Below are 24,216 nucleotides of genomic sequence, written 5' to 3'. Positions count from 1 at the left end.
AGGCGAGAAAGGATGGGCAGCCTCACTGCTCGGCCGTAATGACCGAGCTGCTTCTAACATCAAGAAGAAATCATTTTGAATAGGTCAGAATGTATTTAGCAAGCATCTATTTCCATATGTAGGTGAGGCAGAGGAAACAGCTGTTATTTAATGGTTTTACAATTGGCACATAAGTTGCACTTTACACAACCAAATCACGTGCAGAATATTAAAACAGCGTAAGCTAACTCAGAAATGCAATAATAACGATTAACTCAATTCAAGGGTTTACAAAAAAAATGCTCTTAACTACAGAAAAAAAAAAATCAAATGAAGCCTGCAGGCGCTACACTTTTAGTAACATTTAAAAATAAAGCGGATTCTTTTCATTTTCACTCACCGCGCTTTTTAAATGCGGGATTATCTGAACATCACTACGTTTTTAACGTCGTGCCTTTGCAGAGTGGAGACAGTCTGACAAGCAGCGGTCACAGGGGCGGGACGCTGTTCAACCAATCAAACAAAAGTCCGTTTCCGCGTGGGATACGCCCACCATTTTTTTACATTTTGCTTCCAAGGAGCCAGACTTCCTTACAATGCTTTAAAGTGTTCCTGAGCAATAGTTCTCCAGGCTTCCTGGGGGTCTTTCCAAGTTTTTCTTTGGATATTGGCTCTTTCACATATTTTCAGTCCATTGCTTGTACCTGACCATTTTCAGAGGTATGTTTTTTGTTTGTTAAGCCAAGGCGCACTACTCAAGGGTTGGTGCTCTGTCTACACAGAACAGAACACTTGGTAAATAACCAATTTTAAATTCTATCTTTAGGCACTTTTTTTTTTACTAGCAGCCTGTCACAAAACACACCATTTGTTCTCATTTCTTTAGTTCAATCTACAAAAAAAAAAAAAAAAAAAAAAAAAAAATGCCAAACACAGTTTGACAGCCATAAAATAGTATTTTTGCACCAACAAGGTGATTCCCAAAGAGCTATTAACCAAAAACTTGGCATATCTCATCATGGTGTGGAGTGTGTTTTTAAAATAAATAAAAAACTGGACAAGTGAAGGACAAAAGATGTCAGGCCTAAAAAAAAAGCAAAACAATCTACCTTAGAAATAGGACAAATCCTGAGTGAAAAAAAAGACCTGACGTGAGACCTAAGAGATGCATCCGACTCTTCAGTTGATCCATCTGCTGTTTGCTGAAGTCTCATCAGAAATGCTCCCAGCAGAAGGGCAGCTGTCAAGAAGCTTTTTTGAGGGCACATTTCAGTAAATCGCAGCCCCCCTTTCCATTTTTTTTTCTTTTTTTAAGCAAAATATAGAGAAATGAGGGGTGGCTCAAAAGCTTTGCACAGTACTGTAAATAAATACTCAGAACTGGCTTATTTATAGCTGCAAAAATGTAACTGTAGAGCAATTACGGTTATATGGTTAAGATACATCCTAGATACCTGGTTAATTATAAAACTAAAGTTTAGTTAACCGATTCCAGAGTCGTCTCTTTATCTACCTGCAACAGGAAGTGCGCACACACACACACACACACACACAGTGCAACACAAAAGGGGAAAAAGAAGAAAATACAGGCAGAGCATCTGAAAATGTGTACTTTTAATTTATGTTCCCTTGGGGTGGGGTGGGACTTTTCAGGTTTGAGTGAGGAATGAAGGCAAAATATCACATCAATCCATGACACCACTTCATTTGTCATCATAAATATCTTGTTTGCAATCAGTACAACACACCTGCTCAGTCTAGAAAACATTGATTGTACACAAAGGAATAAATCTCATTTCATAAATCTCGGTCTCTCTTGACAATCTAGAAGACTAGCAAGACTGCTAATAAAAGTTACTTCAGGTGATTTTTCACTTGTCACACTGTTTTCCCCAACATAGCGAAGGTTCTGCCACAGTGGAACAAAATTAAATCCTATTGCCAGTCAGTCTAGTGTAAGGGTTAGGAATATCAAAAGGACAGGTTTGGGAAAAGAGGAGTCACATTTTGTTAATATTGCTTTGAGGTGGTCAAACAGACCAGCAGCTGGTCAGTGAAACTGCAGTTTTAGAAAGGCTAGGGTCATGCTGAATGACTCCTTTAGCCAAACTGATAAAAAAAAATTCAGGAAAAAACAAACAAGCCAAAACAAACTTTAGGATTTCTTCATTTGCATTTCCGAACAGTCTTCAGGAGTACAGCATTTAAAGTGAAAAGCTGTGGATTCGGCTTCAGTCGTTTTCAGCACTGAAATCAACAGACGCAGTCCATGCGAGCAGACACGCAGAAGGCAAAGAGCAAAACATCGGTGAACGCGTACATCTCTGCACCTATACTTTGGATTGCTGCTTGTCATGAAAATACAGAGACAAGAAGCTAGAAAACTCACCCATGAACTGATGGAGGCTCGATGGAGCACTCCCATCTGTCACCGTAAGCTCCCATGAGTTAAATGCAGCATGGTTAAACATTCACTACATTAGGTTCCTCATTCATGTTCAGGTTTGACACTTTGCTCTCTCTGAATTTAGAGCTTGTTTCAAGCTTATCAATTATAGATTTGGTTTGCTAAAAGAATTCATCCCAATATGTTATCTGCAAAATGTCCTTCTCATACAGTAAATTGGACAAATTTGGTGTACATGTTGAATTCAAAAGATAATAAGCATGATACGGCGATGAGTAAAAATTCAACATGCGCGCCATCATACAAATACAGTATATTAATTGTCAATGGCTGATGATTGTTTGCCACTAAAACAATGTTTAAGAGAAGAAAAGACAGATTGATCATTAGTGTTATTACACCCACCCCCAACTACTAAATCACAGGATGTTTAAATATAAGTTCTATCAGACAGCTACAGTAATCTTCAGTATGAAGAAAGGTAACTATAAACAAATGTGTTCTGCTTTAGGAGGACTGAATGATGCGACCCCAACAACATGACCTCATTAACTTTAAAAAGATAAACTTAAAATAAAAAACAAAAACACACACATATCAGCGAATCACATATAAATGTAAAACAGACTTAAATTCATTTCAGTCCATTAGCAGTTAAATAATGGAGTGAATCCAGTCAAGTTTACTCCACATACCCATTTCACACTTTCCACTAATCCATGATGCTTAATCAACTAATGTAAACATAGTAAGTCTTATAATCCAATGAAACAGGTCTATCTGTTCTCTTTGGGAAAATACATTTAAATTAGTAAAGACCTGAACCAGTATGACTTTGGGAAGCTGTGGAAACTCCAACAGTTGTTGCATATAAGATTTGAAGTCAACCAATTTTCATGTTACAGGTACAATTACAGACCGATCACAGCGGTGCCTGTAGTCCTGAACACCAGCACATCCTGCCCCAAACAGCAGACTTCCTTCGCTTTTAAGACTTACAGTACAGCTGAACAGATGGAAAATAATTAGTAGGGGGGAAAAAAAAGTGAAAGATCAGATACCAAATTGTTCAAATAACTAAACACAACATAATGTTTTTATGTGCTACAAACAATCACGCACGTATTTTTAAAAAAAAAAAACAGTACTTAAATTGGAAATGTACAACGATTTGATTGTTCTGAACATTCCAGCGTACCAAACTGAAACCATTTCATGTACAGTTGAAAATATTTTTCTGGACTTTTCTTTCTTCCTTCAGGCCACGTTTTCATTAAACTGATCAGCTCATATATAAGGAGGCACAGTAGGAGAGGGAGAAGGTCTGGGAGTTTTGAAGTGGTGTTTCCTTATATCTGTGTGTGCTTTCATTTTTTTTTTTTTTTTTTTTTAAACTCTTCTCATCTGTCTTTGTTACCAAGATATGTGTGTCTCTGTGTGTGTGTGGTTTAAGTTTAACTGGGAGCACTTGAGGAGTACAATGATGGCCATAAACATTAACAAGTTCACACAGCAAAATAGTGTTGAGATAGGTTGGGACTGAGTCAAGTATAAGAGCTGGAGGGAACGGTTAAAGGAGTTTCAGGGAACAAAGCACAAAGAGAGGTTAAAGTGAAAAAAAGGGAAATTGGGAAAAGAGGCACTAAAAGCCCTCTGTCCATGAAACTGGCCACTTGGTTTCCTGCTGCATTTAGCCCATTCATGACTAATACCCTGTTATTCATCTGTCCAAACATCCCGCCATACACCTATCTCGTATCTTCATCCAACCAGTTATTTCTTCGCATTTCTCTCTGTAGTGGTCCTCTGTTAATTTGGGGGTTTCAACAGGTAACAGGTGGAGTTGTTGGTTGAGAAGGAGGCTGCAGGAGGTCCGGCGACGGCCTCTCATTGCTCTTCTAACCAGGAGGGCTTGTCATCTCCTGGGGGCTTCAACTTTATGTTGAACTGCTTCAGCGTTTGCTCCAGCTGCTGCTGGTTGCCAGCAAAATATGCTGATATGGCATTATGAAAGAGAAGGAGCTGCTTATGCATCACCTTCACCTGGAAGACAGAGTTAAGGATTTAGTTTGTGCAGATTATGAATGACAGATATTTGGTAAACCTGGATAATGCAGGTCTGCTTCTAACCTTATTCTCCTCGAGAAACTTGAGCTTAATGGCAACATCCGAGCGAAGACGTTCATACTTTTCCTTATGGACTTGGTACTGCTGCTGAGCGGCTTCTATACGGGCCATGGCTACAGCATCCCTTGGACCCATACTCAGTTCCTCAAGGTCTGACCGGTAGGCATCAAACTCTAGTCTAAACGCACACAAAAGGAGAAGAGACGATACAGTTTAAAGATCTGGCAGAATAATACTTTTTTTTTTTTTTTTTTAAATGTTGACATGAATGAATAGAAGTGAGGTCCTTGGAGATAATTTTCTTTTGTTTACCTTTCCCTTTCATATCTACAAATCAAAAACAGTCCATTTCTTTGGTCTGTGTGTGGGACATACATAGTATGCACACTCTGCCTAAGAACTGGTATCTCAGAAATATTTATTAAGATCTGCCGTGGCTAATGCTGCTGAGGGGGTGACGTTTATTTGACCATCCAACATGCAGGCTGCATGCATGAATCCTGCTTAAACCTCATGTGTCTTTCCCCGCGTTAATAAATACAATTCGTGGTTTATCTACTTAAGAAAATTACTGCTTAGATTATATCCATCCATCCATCCATTCGCTTCCGCACATCCTGTTAAGGGTCGCGGGGGGGCTGGAGCCTATCCCAGCTGTCATAGGGCGAGAGGCAGGGTACACCCTGAACAGGTCGCCAGCCTGTTACAGGGCCAACACAGAGGGACAGACGACCTTTCACACTCACATTCATGCTCTCATTCACACCTATGGGCAATTTAGATTAGCCAATTAACCTAACCCCAGTAAGTGCATGTCTTTGGAATGTGGGAGGAAACCGGAGTACCCGGAGGAAACCCACGCAAGCACGGGGAGAACATGCAAACTCCACACAGAGAGAGGGAGAGGCCTGGGCCAAGGTGGAATCGAACCCAGGCCTTCCAGATGGTATTCTAACTGTGAGGCAGCAGTGCTAACCACTACGCCACCGTGCTGCCCGCTTAGATTATATATTAAATAAAATTATATTAAAATAGATTTTTTAGACCTGTTGTAACTGGTCATATTGGCCACTGTGGGGCAGTAGAAACACACTGTGAATGCACCATTGTTGACATTATTAACATCTTTTAAGTGAATAGCAAACTTGTTAGCAAAAAGTTTCTTATTTATGCATCCCACAGTTATGGGGTAAAACCATCCGTTTAGAATAATGTTTAGGCCTCTGAATAATTTATGTAGACCATATCCTAACCTTGCATTTTCATACATCTTGATGGTCATCAGGGTGTCCTCCATAGTCTTGTTGACTAACGTATTGATGCTGGACACAAAGAAGTTAATGGCACCGAGTAAAGTCTCCCCGTTCTTACACAGCAATTTCTGAGTCTCTGCATTGTAGCCAAATTCATCCTGCAAACAAGAAAAGCTTTTAAATGGCTAAAATAAACCTAATACACATATACTGGCGTCAGTGTAGCTCACCAAGAACGCTACAAACAGTTAATATGCAAAGTGACATCTCACCCGCAGCTCTGGAGATTTCTGACTGAGGTCAGCAAAGGTGTCGCCCAGCGCGTGCTGCGTCTGCACCATGTTGTAGAAATGGTTGGTCAGCGCTCTGGCCAATCGGAGCACATTTTCATATTTCCTTTTAGTGTCTCTCAGCACCTCAATCTGAGCCTCCAGCTCCAGGTCCACAGTCCGGGAACCCCGACCGAAACGCTCTGAGATCATTTGCTTTGTACACTATGACACAATGGGAATGAACAAAGAGACATGAGTTACACAATACAATTCCTTTCAGCGACACTATCGTGCTTCATAAAGGACATGCAAGAGAGGTGTCCGGGTGGGAAACACAGCAAAGAAAATCTTTACATCCAGAAGCTGCTCAAGCACAGCAGAAATTTAAAAAATGATCCAGATTTACTCATCAGTCAACATTAGAGAACCTCGGATACCTTGTAAGTATTGAGACCCCATTTCTTCACGGTTTCTAGCTTTTCCACGGCCACACCGCGGGTTGTTTCCTCGGCTGTCATTGATGAGCTGCTGCTGCTGTGGTGCATGTTGGAACCTGAGGGATAACACCCAAATATAGTGACACAAACTTGAGAAACACCTTCTGGGAGAACAAGATCACCCAAGCTACAATTAGATCAAACAGGAATGTTTAACTACTAAAATGTATGGAAAGTGTCCTGCAAATCAGAGAGAGTTAATGAGTGAAGAGCAGGAAAATATTGAGAACTAAACTGGATGGAAATACTGGCAGTGCAGAAAAGCAAGATTTATTTGGAAGACACCAAATTCTTTTTATAGAACTGATGAAAGAAATACTGCATTATTCACACTGTTAAGATGGCAATCTGATTAATCACTGTAGAGGCTGTAAACATCATCCTTTTCCCCTCTCCAGTACCTTGATGTTTATGTGATTGGCTTTCTATGTGACAGATGGCAGGACTGCTACTTCGCCTGGCCTTCATACGCAGCTCTATGACGTTAAATGGGTGGTTGCACAGGGAAGGTTTAGACGAGGGAAGGATTTTCAGTGAGTATGAATTATGGTAAGGAGTGGGAGTGGAGTTTACATGTTTTTATTTATTATGGCAATATTTAGGGTATGGATGTGAAATGATAATTTGATAGTTATGTTTTAAACATTTGTTATTTAGGTTGAAATGTGTGAAAAGTGGAATTAAAAAATTATGGGGAGGATGTGGGAAAATGTAGAGAGAGATTCAAACAAGACCACAAGATGAACAAAGGGAGAAAAGGAACGATGAGGAAGGGAAGATGAGGAACGTGCACGTAGGAGGGAATTGTGAAAAGAAGGTGGAGCACAAAAATAGACAAGTACAAAGATAAAAAGACAACATTTAGTGGATGGCAGTCAGTGAGCAATGCAGAAAAATGAGCAATGATGACAAGAATGAGTTTGAATTGCAGTCATACTAAATGCTGTGATAATGCAAATGGAGTGAACGGGTTAAGGCTTACACTAAATAACAGCAAATGGGACAGACTAACATTACGAAGAATGTAAAATGCTCTCAGTTTTCAAGGTGTGAATTCAAGTATATATATACAGTTATAAAGATAGATTCAGCCTAATGAGTGCACACCCATAGCTTACAAGAGATACCAACCAGAAAGCTACTTATGAGAAAGAAATACTGTCACAGAAAAAGCCACAAGGTGGCTACAAAGGTGGCAGAGTTAAGTGCAATGCCCTTGTTTCAAGTGAAAAAGAGAAAAAAAAGGGACAGAAAAGTTGGTTCCCAGTCACCTAAAAAAGAGAGACACTCTGCATAGAGTGTATTTCCAAAATGGTATCCACAATCTGAGAAACTACACTTGAGCTCTTGTTTAAAAACCTTAGTTAACCTTCCCTAACAGTGTCAATGGCATTTACAGATGTGACTGTAAAAGTAATGTGAAATGTAAAAAAGAAATTGCATTTTGGAAATAAACTCTCTATTATTAGCGACAATTAGGTATAAGCCACCTAATCCTGTAACTGGGATCCTTTTGTTAAACTCAGCATTGTAGCGCACAGCGGGGCCTGTGAGAGAGGGTGGGACAAAGAATTATTTGCATTAAATAAGGATTCAAGAGTGTGAAACTTTATATACAGCATCACATAAAACATTAAAAATCTCCCTTCACTCCTTTCATTGCAAAACTAATTATCTCCCTTTAGAAAAATTAACTGCCCACCCCTGCACTAAGGCATGTTACAGATATAGAGCAGGTTAGCGATAAACTGCTGCAGATTAATTACCAACAGCTGCAAATTAACTGCAACATGACGTTATGGGTAGTCAGAGACACAACACAGGGCCTGAAAATATATCACAAACGAGTGAGAGAAACAAAGAGAAGACGCAGCACCCTACCTTTGATTGAGCTGGTGGGGATAATGCCCTCTGCTGTTCCTCCGTAGCCCCCAGACACAATGCTAGTCTCATTGAGATTAGGACCTGATACCATCACCTGCTGCAGGTCCTGCAAAGTGTAATGTTAACATAACAAAACAAAATAAATATAAAAAAAAAGAGGGGGGGGGGGGGTGTAAAAGAATTTGGGTTGGGGAGGAAATATACAGAAAGGAGATCATGACTTGAGTACCAAGTTAAGACAATGTAGAACCTTAATTAAAAGCTTATCCACTGAAAGTGGGACAAACACCATGTTAGGAAGCCAACTGGAAAAAGTGTATGAAAGTATGTGAAAAACAGGAAACACACGACTTAAGGCGTCTGTCAATAATTAACCTAAGTGATCTGAATCTCCTGCCAACCTTGGACTTCTACATACAGCTATGATATACTCAGAGTTGAACCAAGCAGTGACTTCAGTGGTTTATCCAGCAGGAAAATCTCTATCAGAGGTTTCTTTGAAGCAGAGTTGTGCTATGAGCCACGTTCCTCCTCGAGTTTTATTTAAGCCACTGTTTTTTTTTGTTTGCCTTCCTGCTTTAGTATCAGCACTAAAAAAAAAAAAAAAGAATTATAAAGAAGGGAAAAAGAGCTTAAGTACCTAAAACCCTCATCTCTGCAGGCAAGCCTCTTGTTTCTATCACTATAAACAGTATAAAGTAATTCAACTATGAGCTAAGTCATCTGAAAATGTGAAGCAGAGGACATGAGGACACAGTAAAGAAGAAAACACTTCTGCAGGGTGTTTCCTGGATTAAAATGGGTGCCTGATAAATGACTACACAAGCACAACTGGTCCTCACTTAGTTAAGATAAAGAGTGTTACTTCACAGAAGTCTGTTTTTCTATCATTTCTGGGCATTAAAGAAAAGAAAAAAAAAAAGGAAACCACACTCTAAAAAGGTCAGGCTTAAGACTAACAAGGAAACAGTGATAAGGAAACAGAATAACGCCCTGGTAGGGAAGGAGCCATTTCCTTTGTGTAAACAAACACAAACAACATGTCTGACACAACCGGAAGTCAGAAAATGTAATTTGAGCTGTCAGCGGTAAAAAAAAATACATCAGGTCTGTGCTTCAGGACATTATCTGGTTCTTAAGGCTGAGCCACGCTGGAGTCTTCAGAATGAAACATTTATTTTTCTTACACATGAAAACAAGTAAAGCAAATTCACACCAGGAGCACAGCATTAGTATGATAATGATGACTATTAGTATGAACAGAACAATCTTATAATCTTGTTTTGTTAACCATCACCCGCTAAAGATTTAGGGATCACTCACTCACAGACACACACAGACACAAAATCTAGGCTACCTTAGTCACCTGAAAACCACACACACTAGATGACTTTGTGTCTAATAATCAAATGGAGTCAGGTTGTTATGTTGAGCTGTAAGTGTTAGGTGCAACAACTCAGTTTGAGGGATATCTCACAAAACATGTCACTTTTGGGAGACTCCTTCCAGCTACAGTTAGTAGGAGTAAGTTTACCAGGCAGTCCAGTTCAAGCTGCACAGTGGTTTGAATTAAAGATCAAATATCTGGCATTTTGTGAAACAAACCAGCGCAGCGATGCAAGGCAGTTTAATTCCGCTTGAAGTCAAACCACTGAGCAGTACTACACACCATACTACAACATACACGCAAATGCACAAATGGCCTGCTCACCCTGGTGCCTCTGGAGCTCCCTACCTTCTCATCTAAGCTCCACTGCAGCTTTGCAGCCTGCACAGAGATGGAGGAGGGGGTGGGGGGAGTGGGTGACAAACAAAACAACAACAACAACAGAAAAAGAAACAAACAGAAAAGGAAAGGAGACAAAAAAGAAAAAATCCATGACTGAATTATGAAACAAGATAGGAGGATGCAAACGAAATCTCAGAAAAACCACTGTAATGTCCACAGACGGCAGTGATGCAGGATGGAGAGCAGTGATGACTGATATCACAGCTTGTCAGGGTGCATCATTAGACCAGATTATGTTAACATTTTTAGTCTACTTGGCGAACATGTTTTGCTTTCAGTCTCCACTGTGGTACCATAGCTTTGCTGACTGTCACTGTGTGGAAAAAGAAAATACAGATTCTAATACAATAAAGCATACGTAAACCTATTCAATCAAGACATGGACATTAAAAGTGACAACATTAAGAAGGGTGAGGGGAGGAAAAAAAAAATCAAAAGAAGACTGAGTGCAGACACAAAAACAATCCACAAGAAAAGAAGCAAAATTTTGGTGCCCCAACTCCACATTTCACAACTTTGACAAGCAGGAAAAAAAAAAATCTTTATTTGGGCACTTGGTTTTGTTTTAGATAACATGTCACCTTCAATCCAAATGGAGTTTAATATAGCAACAATGCCAGTTCCAGGGTATCACACAGAGCTTGGCCAATTGGTTTAGCCAATTAACCTGCACTAATAGTTAATAAAGCCTTCCATAAACAGAACAGCGGTCAGTGGCTGCACAGGCTCAAGTCAAGTTAATGTAAAGTTTCCTCAGAACTTCTGCTTTACCTCTGACCCAAACTACAAAAAGACATCATCTAGGTAAAGGACACCTCCACATAAAAGCTCCACATAGCTACTTGAATATGTACACAACTTCCTATGTTCTATAAAACTGAACTAATTTGACTTGACAGGTAAATTCAACGGTTTTCTGCCTTTTTCCTGTTCCAAACAACATTTTTATTGGTTTAAAAAAATTCATACCAAGACCATTTAAAATGCCCATTTGCAAAAATGGACATTTTACCTACACAGATACTGAACTATGAGCAGAAAAAAAACAAAACACCATTTTGAATAAGAGGACAAAGCTTATTTTAGCTACAGTATGTTTTATTCAGTCACCTTATCTCTTTTTTCCAGATCTGCCTTGTGTTGTGACAGCTGTTTAATGTGGGAGAACGCTGACGCACACACTGATCCCTCCCTGAACGCTTTGTTTGCACAGCTTCAAACCACTTAGAAAGAAACTACTACAAGTCAAGCTATGCCATAAAAGATATAACTTTACAATTACACATGGGGACACTTATAGATTTATTTGCACAAATATTCACCTCTGAGAAACTGTGGATAACAATAAAAGCATCTTAAAATGCTGTACTCTAATAGACACCAGTGAGCTTTTGCCAAAGATGCTGCTGGCAGTCAATCGTGTCTCCATCAAGCTGCCAGTCACCATCCCTTTTCTGTCGTGCACACGATGTTACAACATCTGACGCCGGACCTGCTTTTCCTCTACCTGCCGTCCTCATCCCTGCGCGTGTGGGAGAACACAGACTTCTGCAGCTTTAAATCAAGTGCTGCACAGCAGATATCAATCTGATATCACAATGCTTCCACCCAAGGACAAAGCACTGCCACTTTCAGATTAATTGCAGAGTTGCTATGGCAACTGGTTAATATCCTGAACTAAACAGCGCAGCTGAACACTTTGCATACATAAACATATTAAACTGAGGTAGCCACACCAAATGGTGGAATACACACAACACAGTGTAAGCTCTCTGAGAGGGAAGGGTGTTTTTTTTTTGTTTTTTTTAAACTACGTGCGTGCTGAGCTACACACAGTTTGGTGAGCAAACACTCTAATGCAGTTACCTGCCAGTGCTTCCGGCAGGATCTCCAGTCTGTTTACCCAGAAAGGTGTGCCTTGAGATGGAAGAAAGCTAACAACCTGTTCTGAACTTCTCTGAGACTCCACTGCTATTTTATTTAATCCAGATCTAAGACAGAGAAAATGATGGTGCTCAGTCCTTCCTCTGGAGCACACGGCCTTTTACCTTCAAGTGTTAATTCATTCATTCTGCAGCAGTTCCCACCTGGACGCCATACATTGAACATGAGCTCAATATATGGTGTTACAGTAAATTAAATGCACCAGAGATGTGTGTATAACCCTTTACATGTTAGTGGGAACAACTGTTCTTAAACAGACAGCTGGACTCCCAACACCTGATTTCCCAGCGGGACTTATGTCCACAGTTCTTGGTAAGCAAGCTACACAACACAAGGATTTGTAGCATTGTATGGCAGGCAAACATCAACGCTGCGCAGAAAACTATCTTCATTTAAGTTTACAGTAAGATCTCTAATCCTGCTTCCGAGTGAACATTCGGTACATTAGGCCAAAGTGAGGGAAAAGTAAACAGTAGGTCATCAGCGCCATACAGTCTTTAAGACTCACATTATTTAAACTGCACTGTACATATAACCTGTACTTATTCACACTCTGCTCTGAATGGCATGAAAGGAACAAGCATACCTGGCTAATCTTGCGGTAGCTGAAAATAATACCCACAACTATTTTTATTATACCGAGCAAACACATTAACAAACCTAAAGTAACCAACAGTATCTAGGCTTCATTTTCTCTGTGTGCTTTATTGTGAAAGAGCACACAGAGAAAATGTCTTCGGGGTCAGCGCTCCATCACTGACTGACACATCAATGCCCCCCCCCCTCCAATTCCAATTCCTTCGGATAAAAACTAACACACTAAATCATCTGGGCGCCTGACAAAGCACAGGAAAGTCACTGTAACCTTGAAATAAAAGCACGAGCTGTTTACAAATAAAGGCAACCAACCAAACACCCCCCCCCTCCTCACACACAATTAATGCATTCTTGACATGCAAAAAAACAAAATAAATAAATGTGTATCATGTGTACTCTACTTGCAGCCATTTGATTTGAAAATGCAAATCATGTTTTGCTGCCAAAAAAAAGGAGTGTGTGTGTGTGTGTGTGTGTGTGTGGGGGGGGGGGGGGGGGGGGGGGGGTCTTAATATGTTGCACGCTGGAGACTGAGGTGATGAGGTAGCCAGACCTACCTGTTCAAGGCTGTCGTCTTCCGGTAGTGTCCCTGTGTCACCGTTACTGTTGATAGGAATCTCCATTGTGGCAGCTTTACTCATAATGCTGTCTGTCATAATGCACTGTGTCTGTGATGGGGGGGGGGAGAGAGAGAGAGAGAGAGAGAGAGCACGACAAAGTATGTAAACTAAAAAACACTGTGTGCAAATAAAGTAAAAAAAACAGCAGAGATAGAAAAACTGTGTGGTGTAAATGCTGCTTTGAAGGGAAGAGACCAAAGAGCTTAGTCTAAACAGCCCAGCCATTAAGCAGATGGGATTATAATTACCACAAACAAGCGAGGAGGTGGTTTTCAAAGAGCAAGGCTACCGCCAAGGATAAAAACGATACACCTATGAAAGCCTCCCACCCCACCCCTACACACACACACAGACACACGGACAAGAGCCGTCACTACAGTGAGCTGCTTCGGTTAAGTGGCCTCTCTACTCTAAAGCACAATTACACGACTCTATGTTACCAGCATCCACTCCCTAAAAACCCAGAGTGGAGAGAAACAGGCAAATATTTACATCAAAACGGTCTAGTCATTGAAATAGGTCAAACTGATTTGTCCTGCCACACATTCATGTAAAAATACAAAGGCATTTGCAAAAAGTGCTGAGCACGCAGTAACATAGCCATTATTTTTGACAGTAATGAATTCAGAGTTTAATAAATTCACTAATGAGTGGCCTGTGTGCACGCATGGCTGAGCCATAGATTGCAAAACTAAGGTCAATTTTAATACCTATAAATATGAGAGATCCTTATGAGCAATTTTTGACACTAACTTTTCCCGACATAACATGTTGGAGCTGTACTGGAAAATGCCAATGTCCAAATCGCTCAAGCAGGCCATTCAGTTGTCTTTAACCTGCCAGTTCCCCAGTAAAAAGCCTAATAGGCTAATCCGACTGAGCCCACATGAGAACAGAGCAGGTGATTGTCCAAAGAAGACAGCGAGTGAGATGGTGTTACGTGTCCAACCTCAGGCATGTAATACCCAGGCCCCTCCCCTAAGCAAATCCAAGTGAAGCATTTCCAGTAGTGAGAAAGCACCTGATGCTGAGAATCTCTTGCTGTGTGCTACATGTGTGCAACTTTAAACAAAGCCCAGACCTAATTCTCCTAACACTGTCTGAAGTTTATGCGTGAAATCAGCAATGGATTTCATATTGCTGAGTAGTGCATGAGGACGGGGCTTTTGCAGACCTACACTATACGGACAAAAGTATTGGACCACACAGTCTCTTAATCTTTGATTTCAGGTGTTTTTGGTCCTGGTGCCTCAGGTGTATAAAATCAAGCACTTAGCCATGCAGTCTGCCTTCACAAACAATAGTGAAAGACTGAGTCATTCTAAAGAGTTTACTGAATTCAAGTCAGTTTCTGAAATGACCACAATCAACTGAAAGTGGTGTTATTGCGAAGTGGAAGCAACTCAGCCGTGAAGTGGTAAACCACGTAAAGCTACAGAGCTGGGTGGCTGAGTTCTGAGGAGCAAAGCACCAAAAGTCTGCTGACTCAAACCTCCTCTGACATTAACATCAGCACAAAAACTGTGCATGAGGAACTTCGTAGCATGGGTTTCCATGGCCAAGATGCCCTTTTAAGTGTAATATGAAGGCAGCCTAGCACTTTTGTCCTTATTGAAAAAGTATTTTTGGAAGAATTTTTTTAAATCTCCGATTTTACACTGGTGACTCAAACGATAAAACAGTTGCTTTGATGCTGAAAAGATTGTGAAGCCTACGTCCCAGTCCCTGATCTACTGTTTCCAATTCCGCTAAAATATATTGTTCTTATTAGGGCAGAGTTTGATGTGACTATCTTAAGAGCAGAACAGAGTGTGTGCACGACTTTGGAGCAGCTCAATCCCTGACTTTAGGGAACTAAAGTAACTTTGAAGAGAGTCTGGCAGATGACAACTGAATGCACTGTGATGATGGAGAGCTTTACTGTCTGTCTCTGATTGGTGAACAGGTCATAAGTGACTAATCTAAAACAGTGTCCTTAAATAAGTAATATTTCATTTTCATGGATTGATAAATGATTAAATGATGACAAAAATGGTTAATAGACAATGACTACTTTATGCTACGCATCTATATAACTCAGCGTGTAACAAAATGGTCTGTGGTAAATATGCATTATTTTGATAAACTGAACAGTGCTTGCTAGACCTGCTACCAACTGGTTGACTGTAACTTCAACTCAACTACTGTATGCTGTAAATGTCACAGTTGTTTAAAGGCAGGTAGTACAGGTACTCCATGTTTACATTTGTTATAGCCTCTCCTAAGTAGGCTTTTCCAGTTATGAATGCACACTCGGCCATGCCCAAGTAATTCCTGTGGCATGACATCTTTGTTGACTTAATGCATTAGATGTAGAAGAAACAACATCCAAGCCAATAAAACCAGCTTATTGCAGGTGTCCCTGGAGTGGAAAACAAAATTGTTAAACATTTTCCTCATATCAATTTGTTATATTGATCCAAACTGACTTAACCTCCAGCGTCATATGCTGAATAAATGCTTATGAGACACACAGCAAAGCTAGAGTCTTCAATAACTGCCACATAGGCAGGCTAAATCCATGTCAAACCGGACATTATCTCAAATATTATTAGGAACTTGCAGCTTCGAAAATAACACACAGAGTACCAGAGAAGAACACTATTAATAAACACTAACGTAAAATAACTTCAGTAAGTTAACGGCTCACTTCACGGATGCAGCTGGCCAAAAATCATTTGCAAATTTAAGCGATCATAGTGAATATTTTTCTTTTAAGTACTAAAAATGTGAAGGCAAATAATGGAGAAGACTCAAACCCGAACACCACGGCTTAATACAAGCCTAACAGGTGCATCAGCACAGGTGTGCAGTTTTCTCCCTCGGGCAGGTAACGCTACATTCAGGTCGCTGATAAGTTCGGGCGAACAACGTGGATGCTTACGCGAATTGTAAATATAACATGTCGTAACCGGTGTATTTGAAGAAAATCTGCGTAACTAAGGCAGAAATGCATTTTCATGTCCAAAGCAGGCCCGCTTCCAGTTCACATACTGTATGCAGCTGTTAGGAAGAAACTGGGAAAATGGTAAACAAATCAGTGAGCTCATCAGGCAAAGAAAGCTGGTTCAGAGCTGCAGAAAAAAATAAATAAATAAAAATCGCATAACACAGATAAAAAGGTCATGTGGCAGTTTTCAGACAGCCTGACTTACGGTCTGCTTGGTCCCGTCGTAATAACGGAGCTGTTCGGAAAGCTAACGCGCAAGCTAGTAACAGGCTAGCGGCGGTGCATCCCAGTTCATGCGCGGCTCGGAGGAGGCTGCTGTGTCCGTGCCCGGTCCTCGAGGAACAACAGAATACTCTTCTTTAATGATATTTCAGTGACATTGCATGGAAAAGTCTTGTTCTGACTGCTCTGGTCTTTGGACTTTTCGTAAACAATTCTGTATCTTCTGTTTAATGAAGCCGGGGGGGGGGAAGCTTTACGGAACTGACGACACCGTGGATTTCATTTCGCAGACGCACTCCGACTCAAAGATCGCCTATAGATGAACAAGCGTGTCACTCGTCACGAATGGTGCTTTCCCGGCTTATTAGTGATAGTGTTACTTATGCTACGTTTAAAAAAAATGTGTATTTCTAAATGCGTGTATAAATACCTACTTGTTTATGTCAAAACTCAATTTATACACTAAATGATTTGCCTTCACATATATAATTCATGCATTGACAAATAAATAAATATGGCATGACTTAGTCAATAAAAATGTTACAAGTGAAAACGCAAAGGGCCTCTAATGATTACAAAGTATTATAATTAATTACTGATTATGTCTAAGTATTCGTTTAAACGGAATTGATGACTGATGATTTAAAGAAAAAATAATACACCACTCGCTGATCACAGCTCTGAATTGTACAGGGAAATTTGAACCAAGAGAGAGCTCCTACTTTTTTCTGCGCCTTCGATGTAACCCATCTTTGGGAGCATCTTGACAGGGTGTACGTGAACGTGTCAGAAAACTCTTGGTTGCTGAACACTGAACTCAGGTAGGTGTTTGTTCAAGGAGCTCGTAGGTGTTTGTTCTTTTAACTGCCCTGAGAAATGCTCAGGACCTCTGTGAATGTAAAAACGAGCTCTTTTAGTCTAAGAAACTCTGCCCCGATGTGGCTGCAACTGTAAACTCATTTTAGGTTGTATGAACGGGTCACCATGATATGAAGCTTTAAATTCTTATATGAAGCATAGATATGAATGTGAACGCTCCTTCAGACCCACACCCATACATCTATCTAACAAATACACACAAAGATTGGTATTACCATCTCTGAAGGGATGGGCTTAAGTGATATGATAGGGTCTTTTCTCTTTCCAGAGATTGAAAATTATAACAAAATATGATTTAAATATATGCAGTGAATTTTAGTGGCTCGTTTGGCATGAGTGTATTGTTCATCTTGATAGTTTTACTTTACATAAACTAAGCCTGAAGTAAAACACGGTGGAGGCTCTGAAGTATACATCAAGAATGTTTTGATGTACAGTAATGTGGAAAAATCTTTGTATTTTGTATTTTGCTTCCAAGGAGCCAGACTTTCTTGGATTTTTAAGTGGCACTGAGCAACAGTTCTCCAGGTTTTCTGAGGGTATTTCAAAGTTTTTCTTTGGACATTGGCTGCTTTTTACTCATTGCCAGTCCAGTCCTTGTAAATGTGCATTTTCAGAATATTTTGCTAAGCCACTTAGCATTGACTTATGAATCATCCAAGCATAAAAAGGCACTGAACTCAAGGGATGAACCAGTATTGTGTCTACAAATAAAAAACTGCAAAGAACCGATTCTAAATTGTATTTTTAGGCACTTTACTAGAAGCCTGGCCCAAAACACATCACTTGTTCCTATTTCTTTAGACGAATCTGTAAAAATACCAAAGATAACACAGTTTGTCAGACATAAAATAGTATTTTTGCACCATAAAGGTGTTTCCCAAAGAACTATTAACTGAAAACTTGGCATATTTCAGTAGTGTGTCGCTTAAAACAGTTGAGGAAACTGGAGAATTGGGAGTAGAAAAGAAGAAGTGCCTGGCCTAAAAAAAAAAAACTATCTTTAGCATATGAACAGTATCGGAGAGTCATACCTTTAAGAAATAGGAAAAATCTTGAGTGAGAAAAGACCTGACACGAGACCTGAGACATGGATCTGACCTTTAAGTTGATCCGTCTGCTGTTTGCTGAAGTCTCATCAGAAATGGTCTCAGTGGAGGGTGGCTGATAAGAAGGGTAACAGGGAGAAAAGGCTGAGGTAAATTACACAAGAAGTGGACTGAAAATCAGTTGCAACAAGTCTTATGACGTGATGGATCATAACTTGAAAAATTTGGTTCAAATTGTCATCAATATGTATGAAGGAAGTCAGAAAATATGTACAATAATGAGTGTCTACAGCCATCTGTAAAACAAGGCGGAGGCTCTGTCATGGTTTGGGGCTGCATTTCAGCCAGTGGTGTTGGGGATCTTGTCAAAATTGATAAAAATATGAATGCAGAAAAGTACCATCAGGTTTTTAGCTACCATGCAATACCATTGCAATGGCATATGATTGGCAGCTGCTTCATTTTTAAGCATGACACTGCCAATGCAGTAAAAGCATACCTGGATAGAAAAACGCACAATGGAACACTAGTAAAGAATGACAAGAAAACTGCCTAAGAGAGTTCAGGCTGTGTCGAAGAATAAAGGTGGTCACACCAAGTCTTGACTTTCGAGCTTGTTAGAATTGTTCAGGCTTTGCCTTGTATACAGTATTATGTGTACATTTCTCCAAGTTTTCAGTAAATGGCTGCACCTAGTTCCCATTTTCCTAGGAAAAATATACAGAAATGAGGGGTGGTTCAAGACTTTTGCACAGTCCTGTACTAAATTGTGAAATGAATAAAGCTATAGTCTCTGGAGCTTGAAAAAGGCGACTGGACTTCTTTTTGTTTCTTGAAGACGTTTCACCTCTCATCCGAAAGGCTTCTTCAGTTCTCAACCAAATGGTGGAGAGACCCAGGTATTTAAACCCCTGTGGGCGTAGTCCCCTGGAGGTGGTTATGACCCTCTATTGATCATGTGCTTGAACACATGTGCCCAGGTGTGAAGGGGGCGTGGGTCATATTTAATCAGTGGTTTCAGTTGAAACCAACTTAGGACTCCGCTCCATTGTTTCCTGTGGCCTATTGAGGTCACTGGAACAAAGGTGTGAATGGGGGTTGAGACGTCTGGGAAGGGAGCTCAGGACAGCACTGTAAGCGGGGGAAAGTTGGTGACGTAATCCACCTCCTCTGTTCAATGATGGTTGTTCACAGTGGACATAGATGGCTTCTTTCACTCCTCTTTCAAACCATCTGTTTTCCCTGTCCAAAATGTGGACATTGGCATCCTCAAAAGAGTGCCCTTTTTCCTTCAGATGCAGATGTACTGCTGAATCTTGTCCTGTCGAAGTGGCTCTTCTATGTTGTGCCATTCGTTTGTGAAGAGGCTGTTTGGTTTCACCAATGTAGAGGTCCGAGCACTCTTCACTGCACTGAACAGCATACACTACATCGCTGATCTTGTGTTTGGCGGGTTTGTCCTTGGGATGAACCAGTTTTTGTCTTAGGGTGTGACTTGGTTTGAAGTATACTGAGATGTCATGCTTGGAGAAAATTCTTCTGAGTTTCTCTGACAAGCCTGACACATATGGGATGACAATGTTGTTCCTCTTGTCCTTCCCATTCTCTGTAGTTTGTGTTTGGCCTTCATTCCTGTGCATCTTAGCTGATTTGATGAAGGCCCAGTTGGGGTAACCGCATGTTTTGAGGGCTTTCTTAATGTGTGTGTGTTCCTTATGCTTCCCTTCTGCCTTAGAGGGAACACTTTCCGCACGGTGTTGTAGGGTCCTGATCACCCCAAGTTTGTGTTCCAGAGGGTGGTGGGAGTCAAAGAGGAGATACTGGTCTGTGTGTGTGGGCTTCCGGTAAACTTCAATGTTGAGGCTTCCATCTTCCTCGATAAGCACCGCACAGTCCAGGAATGGTAACTTGTTATCTCTGGTGTCCTCCCTGGTAAAACGTATGTATTTATCCACTGAGTTAATGTGACGAGTGAAGGCTTCTACTTCTTGGGTTTTGATTTTGACCCAGGTGTCATCTACATATCTGTACCAGTGGCTAGGTGCCGTCCCTTTGAAAGAACCAAGAGCTTTACTTTCCACTTCCTCCATGTAAAGGTTGGCTACAATGGGAGACACGCTCCAGAGACTACTATGACCTGGATAACTGAGAATCTACACAGACGAATAAAGCTATAGTTTTTCCCACTCACAGATGGACAGTTAGTTCTTCAAAAAAGATTAAAGAATCATGTGAATGCCCTGCCATACACAGGATGCATTTCATTAGAGACTCAGCCAGCTTTATGGGGATGTGCAGAAACACACTTTAGCAGATCATTACTACTGTGACATTATATCATAGTAGTAATATTTAAAGAAGGCACGGGGGAACATGCAATCTCTGCACAGAAAGATTCAAACCCAGGATCTTCTTGCTGTAAGGCAGCAGTGCTAACCGCTGCACCGCTGTGTCACCCTTGTCAGGACATTTGGCACAGGATCCCAGCTGTGCTGGAAATGGGTTAGCTGCAGTTTTTCCTCATTGGTCTTTAATTTTACGTATCTTTAGTGAGTTTGGGGGCATTGAATTGCCATCTCATCTGTGTTGTAGGCTTCCTAATGTTGGTTGTCACTTCCAAACTTCAGGCTCTGTGTGAAGCTACAATTCTGCCCTCTGTGGGTGTGTTTTAGTATGTGATCTTATGAGAAAAAAAACATGCTGTGGGCCACTGCTGTCCTGTGTTTTCCTATTTTATTACTACTACATACTGGGGACTCATCCCAGAGAATGGTGCATTAACAATTGTTTCACAGAAGAAGACTAGTAGTAACAAAGTGCTCCAGTGATGCATGTGTGCCTTTGAGCATATTAATAGTCAGCCCACTCTACTCCCTCACAGGAACCTGCAGACCATCAGTGTATGATTGAGCCTCTTGTTGAAACTCGATGGCAGAAAGAAGTAAATGTGAGAGCGCGACGCAGACGTAGCATATTCTTGATGTGAATATACAGTACGCGTAGGTTATGAATGAAAGCCCCGTGATTAGTGATGGGCTGAGGAGGTTCAAACAGCCTCTGCAGTCATTCACAGTGTGAGGGAAGAGCCGGGAAGTGAAAGGAAAGGGAAAAAGTGAGTGTTTTATTAATGAACAGAAGGGAAGTTGAAAGAAGTGCGGAGCCAAAAGAAACTCTTGCAGGAGTTTTGGACGGGGGTGTGAAATATCATATTGGAACATTTTGCTAATGCAAGCGTGCTTGAATACAGTAAGAGTTTTTTTCAGCTGTTTGTGTGGGATTTTCTTTTCTTTCTTTCTTTCTATTTTTTTTTTAAGTCTTGTTTGTTTTTTAGGTGCCAGCCTCTGTCACTGCCTGCGCCACTGGACACGTGGCAGCTAGTCCTCTTCTCTTTTTTTATAAAAAACTTTAAAGCAATGAAAGTGTTTTACAGCTTGCAGACATGTTAACAGCATAATCACATACACCATAATTAGCTACAGCTGCTGCTACTGCAAATATGCGTGCACAGTACTGTCCACCCTGATTATAGCCTGCAGCTGTCATGGTCCCAACTGTGATTGGCCGGTTACCATCAGTTTCTTATAGTTTTGATAGTGTTTTGCTTGTATTATGGAGTGAATCTCGATTTATTTCACTGAGACAGTTTAACGCGGAGGATCCAAAATAAATGATAAATTTAGAGATGGTTGATAATATCTGAGGGGCAGTCGAGTATGAAAAAGTGTTTTATTTGATGCACGAAAGAAAAAAATTCTCTGCATACTAATACATACTCACGGCCATTTTATTAGTTACGCTTTACTAGTGCCAGGTTGGACCTCCTTTTGCTTTCAGAACAGTTCTTTTCTTCATGGCACAGAGTCAACCAGGCACATCAGAACATGTGTCTACTGTGGTGATAAAGGGATGGAGATGTTCACCAGCAATACTCAGGTAGGCTGAGTATTAAATGATCCTCAGTGGGTACTAATGGGACAAAGTGTGGATGGATCCTTGCGTTCATGTTATTTATGCCAGATTTTATCCCTGCCATCTGAATAAATCTGACTCAAAAGACCAGGCAACATTTTTCCAGTCTGCTCTTGTCTAATTTTGGTGACCCCGTACAAACTGTAGCCACAGTTTCCTGCACCTCTGTGATCTTCTGCTGCTTTTTATTCACCCAGGCTTACACCTAATAGGTGCTAATGATTTGCTTTGTTTTGCTGCTTTCACTGCCTTAAAGCGTTGACTTCTATGCTAAGCACACTGAATTTACATGTAATGAAATGTGCTATACAAAGCACATTTAGCCCATCTTCTTCAAGGTTCAACATGTTGAGCATTCAGAGATCTTCATCTGCATACCTTGCTTGTAACACATCTGGGAAAACACTGGAGATAGCGTGAGCATTGGTAGGGTGTATGACCACTCTTTCCTGCTATTGGAAATGAAGAATCAGCCCTGTGAAACACAAAGGTAAGAACGTATTTTTTTTTCTGTTGTAGAAAGTGACAGAGAAAGTTTTGATCTCTTGGTTAGTCAGCAACCACATGTGAGTGTGAGTCTGGCTGCAGAGCGACTATTTACTGGAATCAGGAGATGTTTTTTCCTTACTCAGTCATTATTGTGCAGACTCACCTGTTGAGTCACATACAGATTCACGCAAACTTAAAGTCTATCGCAGACACGACTTTTTCCTCTCACGCTGGACATAAAAACTAAGAAATCAGCACATTTGACATTTCTGACTTGTGAGAAGTTTTGAAATCTGTCATAAATACTCCACACGTTTATTATGCTGAATATCATCACTTCCTTGGCAAAATACTGAATATGTTTTAGTTCATTCAATACCTGATGTGGCCTCATGGTGGCACCAAATCGCAAACTTAACCAAGTTTTATGTTTCCACAGTGCCGCATCAGCCGCAACATTAAAACATCTGACCCATTAAATGTAGATTATTGATAATCTCATCAACACTGAATGTTCTTGGCTCGGGGGCAAACCATCCAATCCACTGACCTGCTTAATATCAAGCAGGTTTTAATCTTCCTGTAAAACCTCTGCAAGCTAACAAGATGCCTTTGCTGTCAAGACGCTCTTTAAAAGCTCCTCAAGTCTTCTTTGATATCGTCTCTTTTAAGAGATATGATGAGGCCACATGATAATAACCACGGCAGCTTTTATGTTAATTTAATGATCTAAAACCTGCTTGAAATCATCTGCTGACTCCATGTAGTCTCCTCTGCTTATTGCAAACAGGACCCGTAATGAACATGCCAGTCAGCACCAAGCCCTGAGCAAATGACACTGACTTATTTTCTTTGAGACCACAGAAGCCTTGATTGCTTTGTTCATCAGCTAATGAGAAATGCTGCTAATAGACTGATGTTCTCTTTGAAGTGTTTACATTGTAGATAGACACCCCACCCTCTTTTCAAACAGAGTGTTTGACCTCACAGGGATTGTTTTACACTCAAGCTGAGTGCACACCATTAAAAGATACTTGATTAATGCGTTTCCTGTGAAGCAGCCGCACAGACTCACAGCTGTCCATTTCTTGTACCCTTTTCAAGATCAGATGACTTTAATATTTTGATTAATCCCAAAGCTAGGCGGGATAGTTCAATCTTCAATTACAATGTCTTACTCAAAATAAATAAAGAAATTACAAAAAATAAATAAGAAGAAATGTTTGTTTGTTCTGAAACTAGGTAACCAA

General features: G+C 40.5%; 1 protein-coding gene across 6 annotated transcripts; it reads right to left on the bottom strand.

Moving 5' to 3' along the window:
* Positions 1-3,518: 3,518 nt before the first annotated feature.
* arfip2b (ADP-ribosylation factor interacting protein 2b) lies at positions 3,519-16,841 on the bottom strand. Of its 6 annotated transcripts, none has more exons than XM_030746003.1 (10): positions 16,564-16,841; positions 13,307-13,417; positions 10,131-10,187; positions 8,417-8,525; positions 6,937-7,011; positions 6,476-6,591; positions 6,039-6,260; positions 5,767-5,924; positions 4,517-4,691; positions 3,519-4,429 (listed from the first exon to the last, which is right to left on the bottom strand). In XM_030746003.1, exons 2-10 carry the CDS (start codon positions 13,403-13,405, stop codon positions 4,274-4,276), a joined length of 1,167 nt encoding a protein of 388 aa, XP_030601863.1. In that variant the 5' UTR covers positions 13,406-13,417; positions 16,564-16,841; the 3' UTR covers positions 3,519-4,273. The 6 variants fall into 6 exon arrangements, with proteins under 6 accessions (XP_030601863.1, XP_030601864.1, XP_030601866.1 ...); XM_030746004.1 differs by lacking the exon at positions 6,937-7,011 and adding an exon at positions 8,026-8,082 and having other exon boundaries at positions 4,274-4,429; XM_030746006.1 differs by lacking the exon at positions 6,937-7,011 and having other exon boundaries at positions 4,274-4,429.
* Positions 16,842-24,216: the final 7,375 nt, after the last annotated feature.

Source organism: Archocentrus centrarchus, chromosome 14, assembly GCF_007364275.1.
Source record: "Archocentrus centrarchus isolate MPI-CPG fArcCen1 chromosome 14, fArcCen1, whole genome shotgun sequence".
NCBI lineage: Eukaryota > Metazoa > Chordata > Actinopteri > Cichliformes > Cichlidae > Archocentrus > Archocentrus centrarchus.
Note: the sequence above shows the minus strand (reverse complement) of the source record. Positions and strands in the feature narration are given on the sequence as shown.

Coding starts and splice junctions, on each gene's coding strand:
- arfip2b (XM_030746003.1), bottom strand. CDS start 13,405: ATGACAGACAGCATTATGAGTAAAGCTGCCACAATGGAGATTCCTATC. Junction 8,526..10,130: donor GGAGCTCCAGAGGCACCAGG/GTGAGCAGGCCA, acceptor TACACTTTGCAG/GACCTGCAGCAGGTGATGGT. Junction 4,692..5,766: donor AAGATGTATGAAAATGCAAG/GTTAGGATATGG, acceptor GTGTGCGTTTAG/ACTAGAGTTTGATGCCTACC.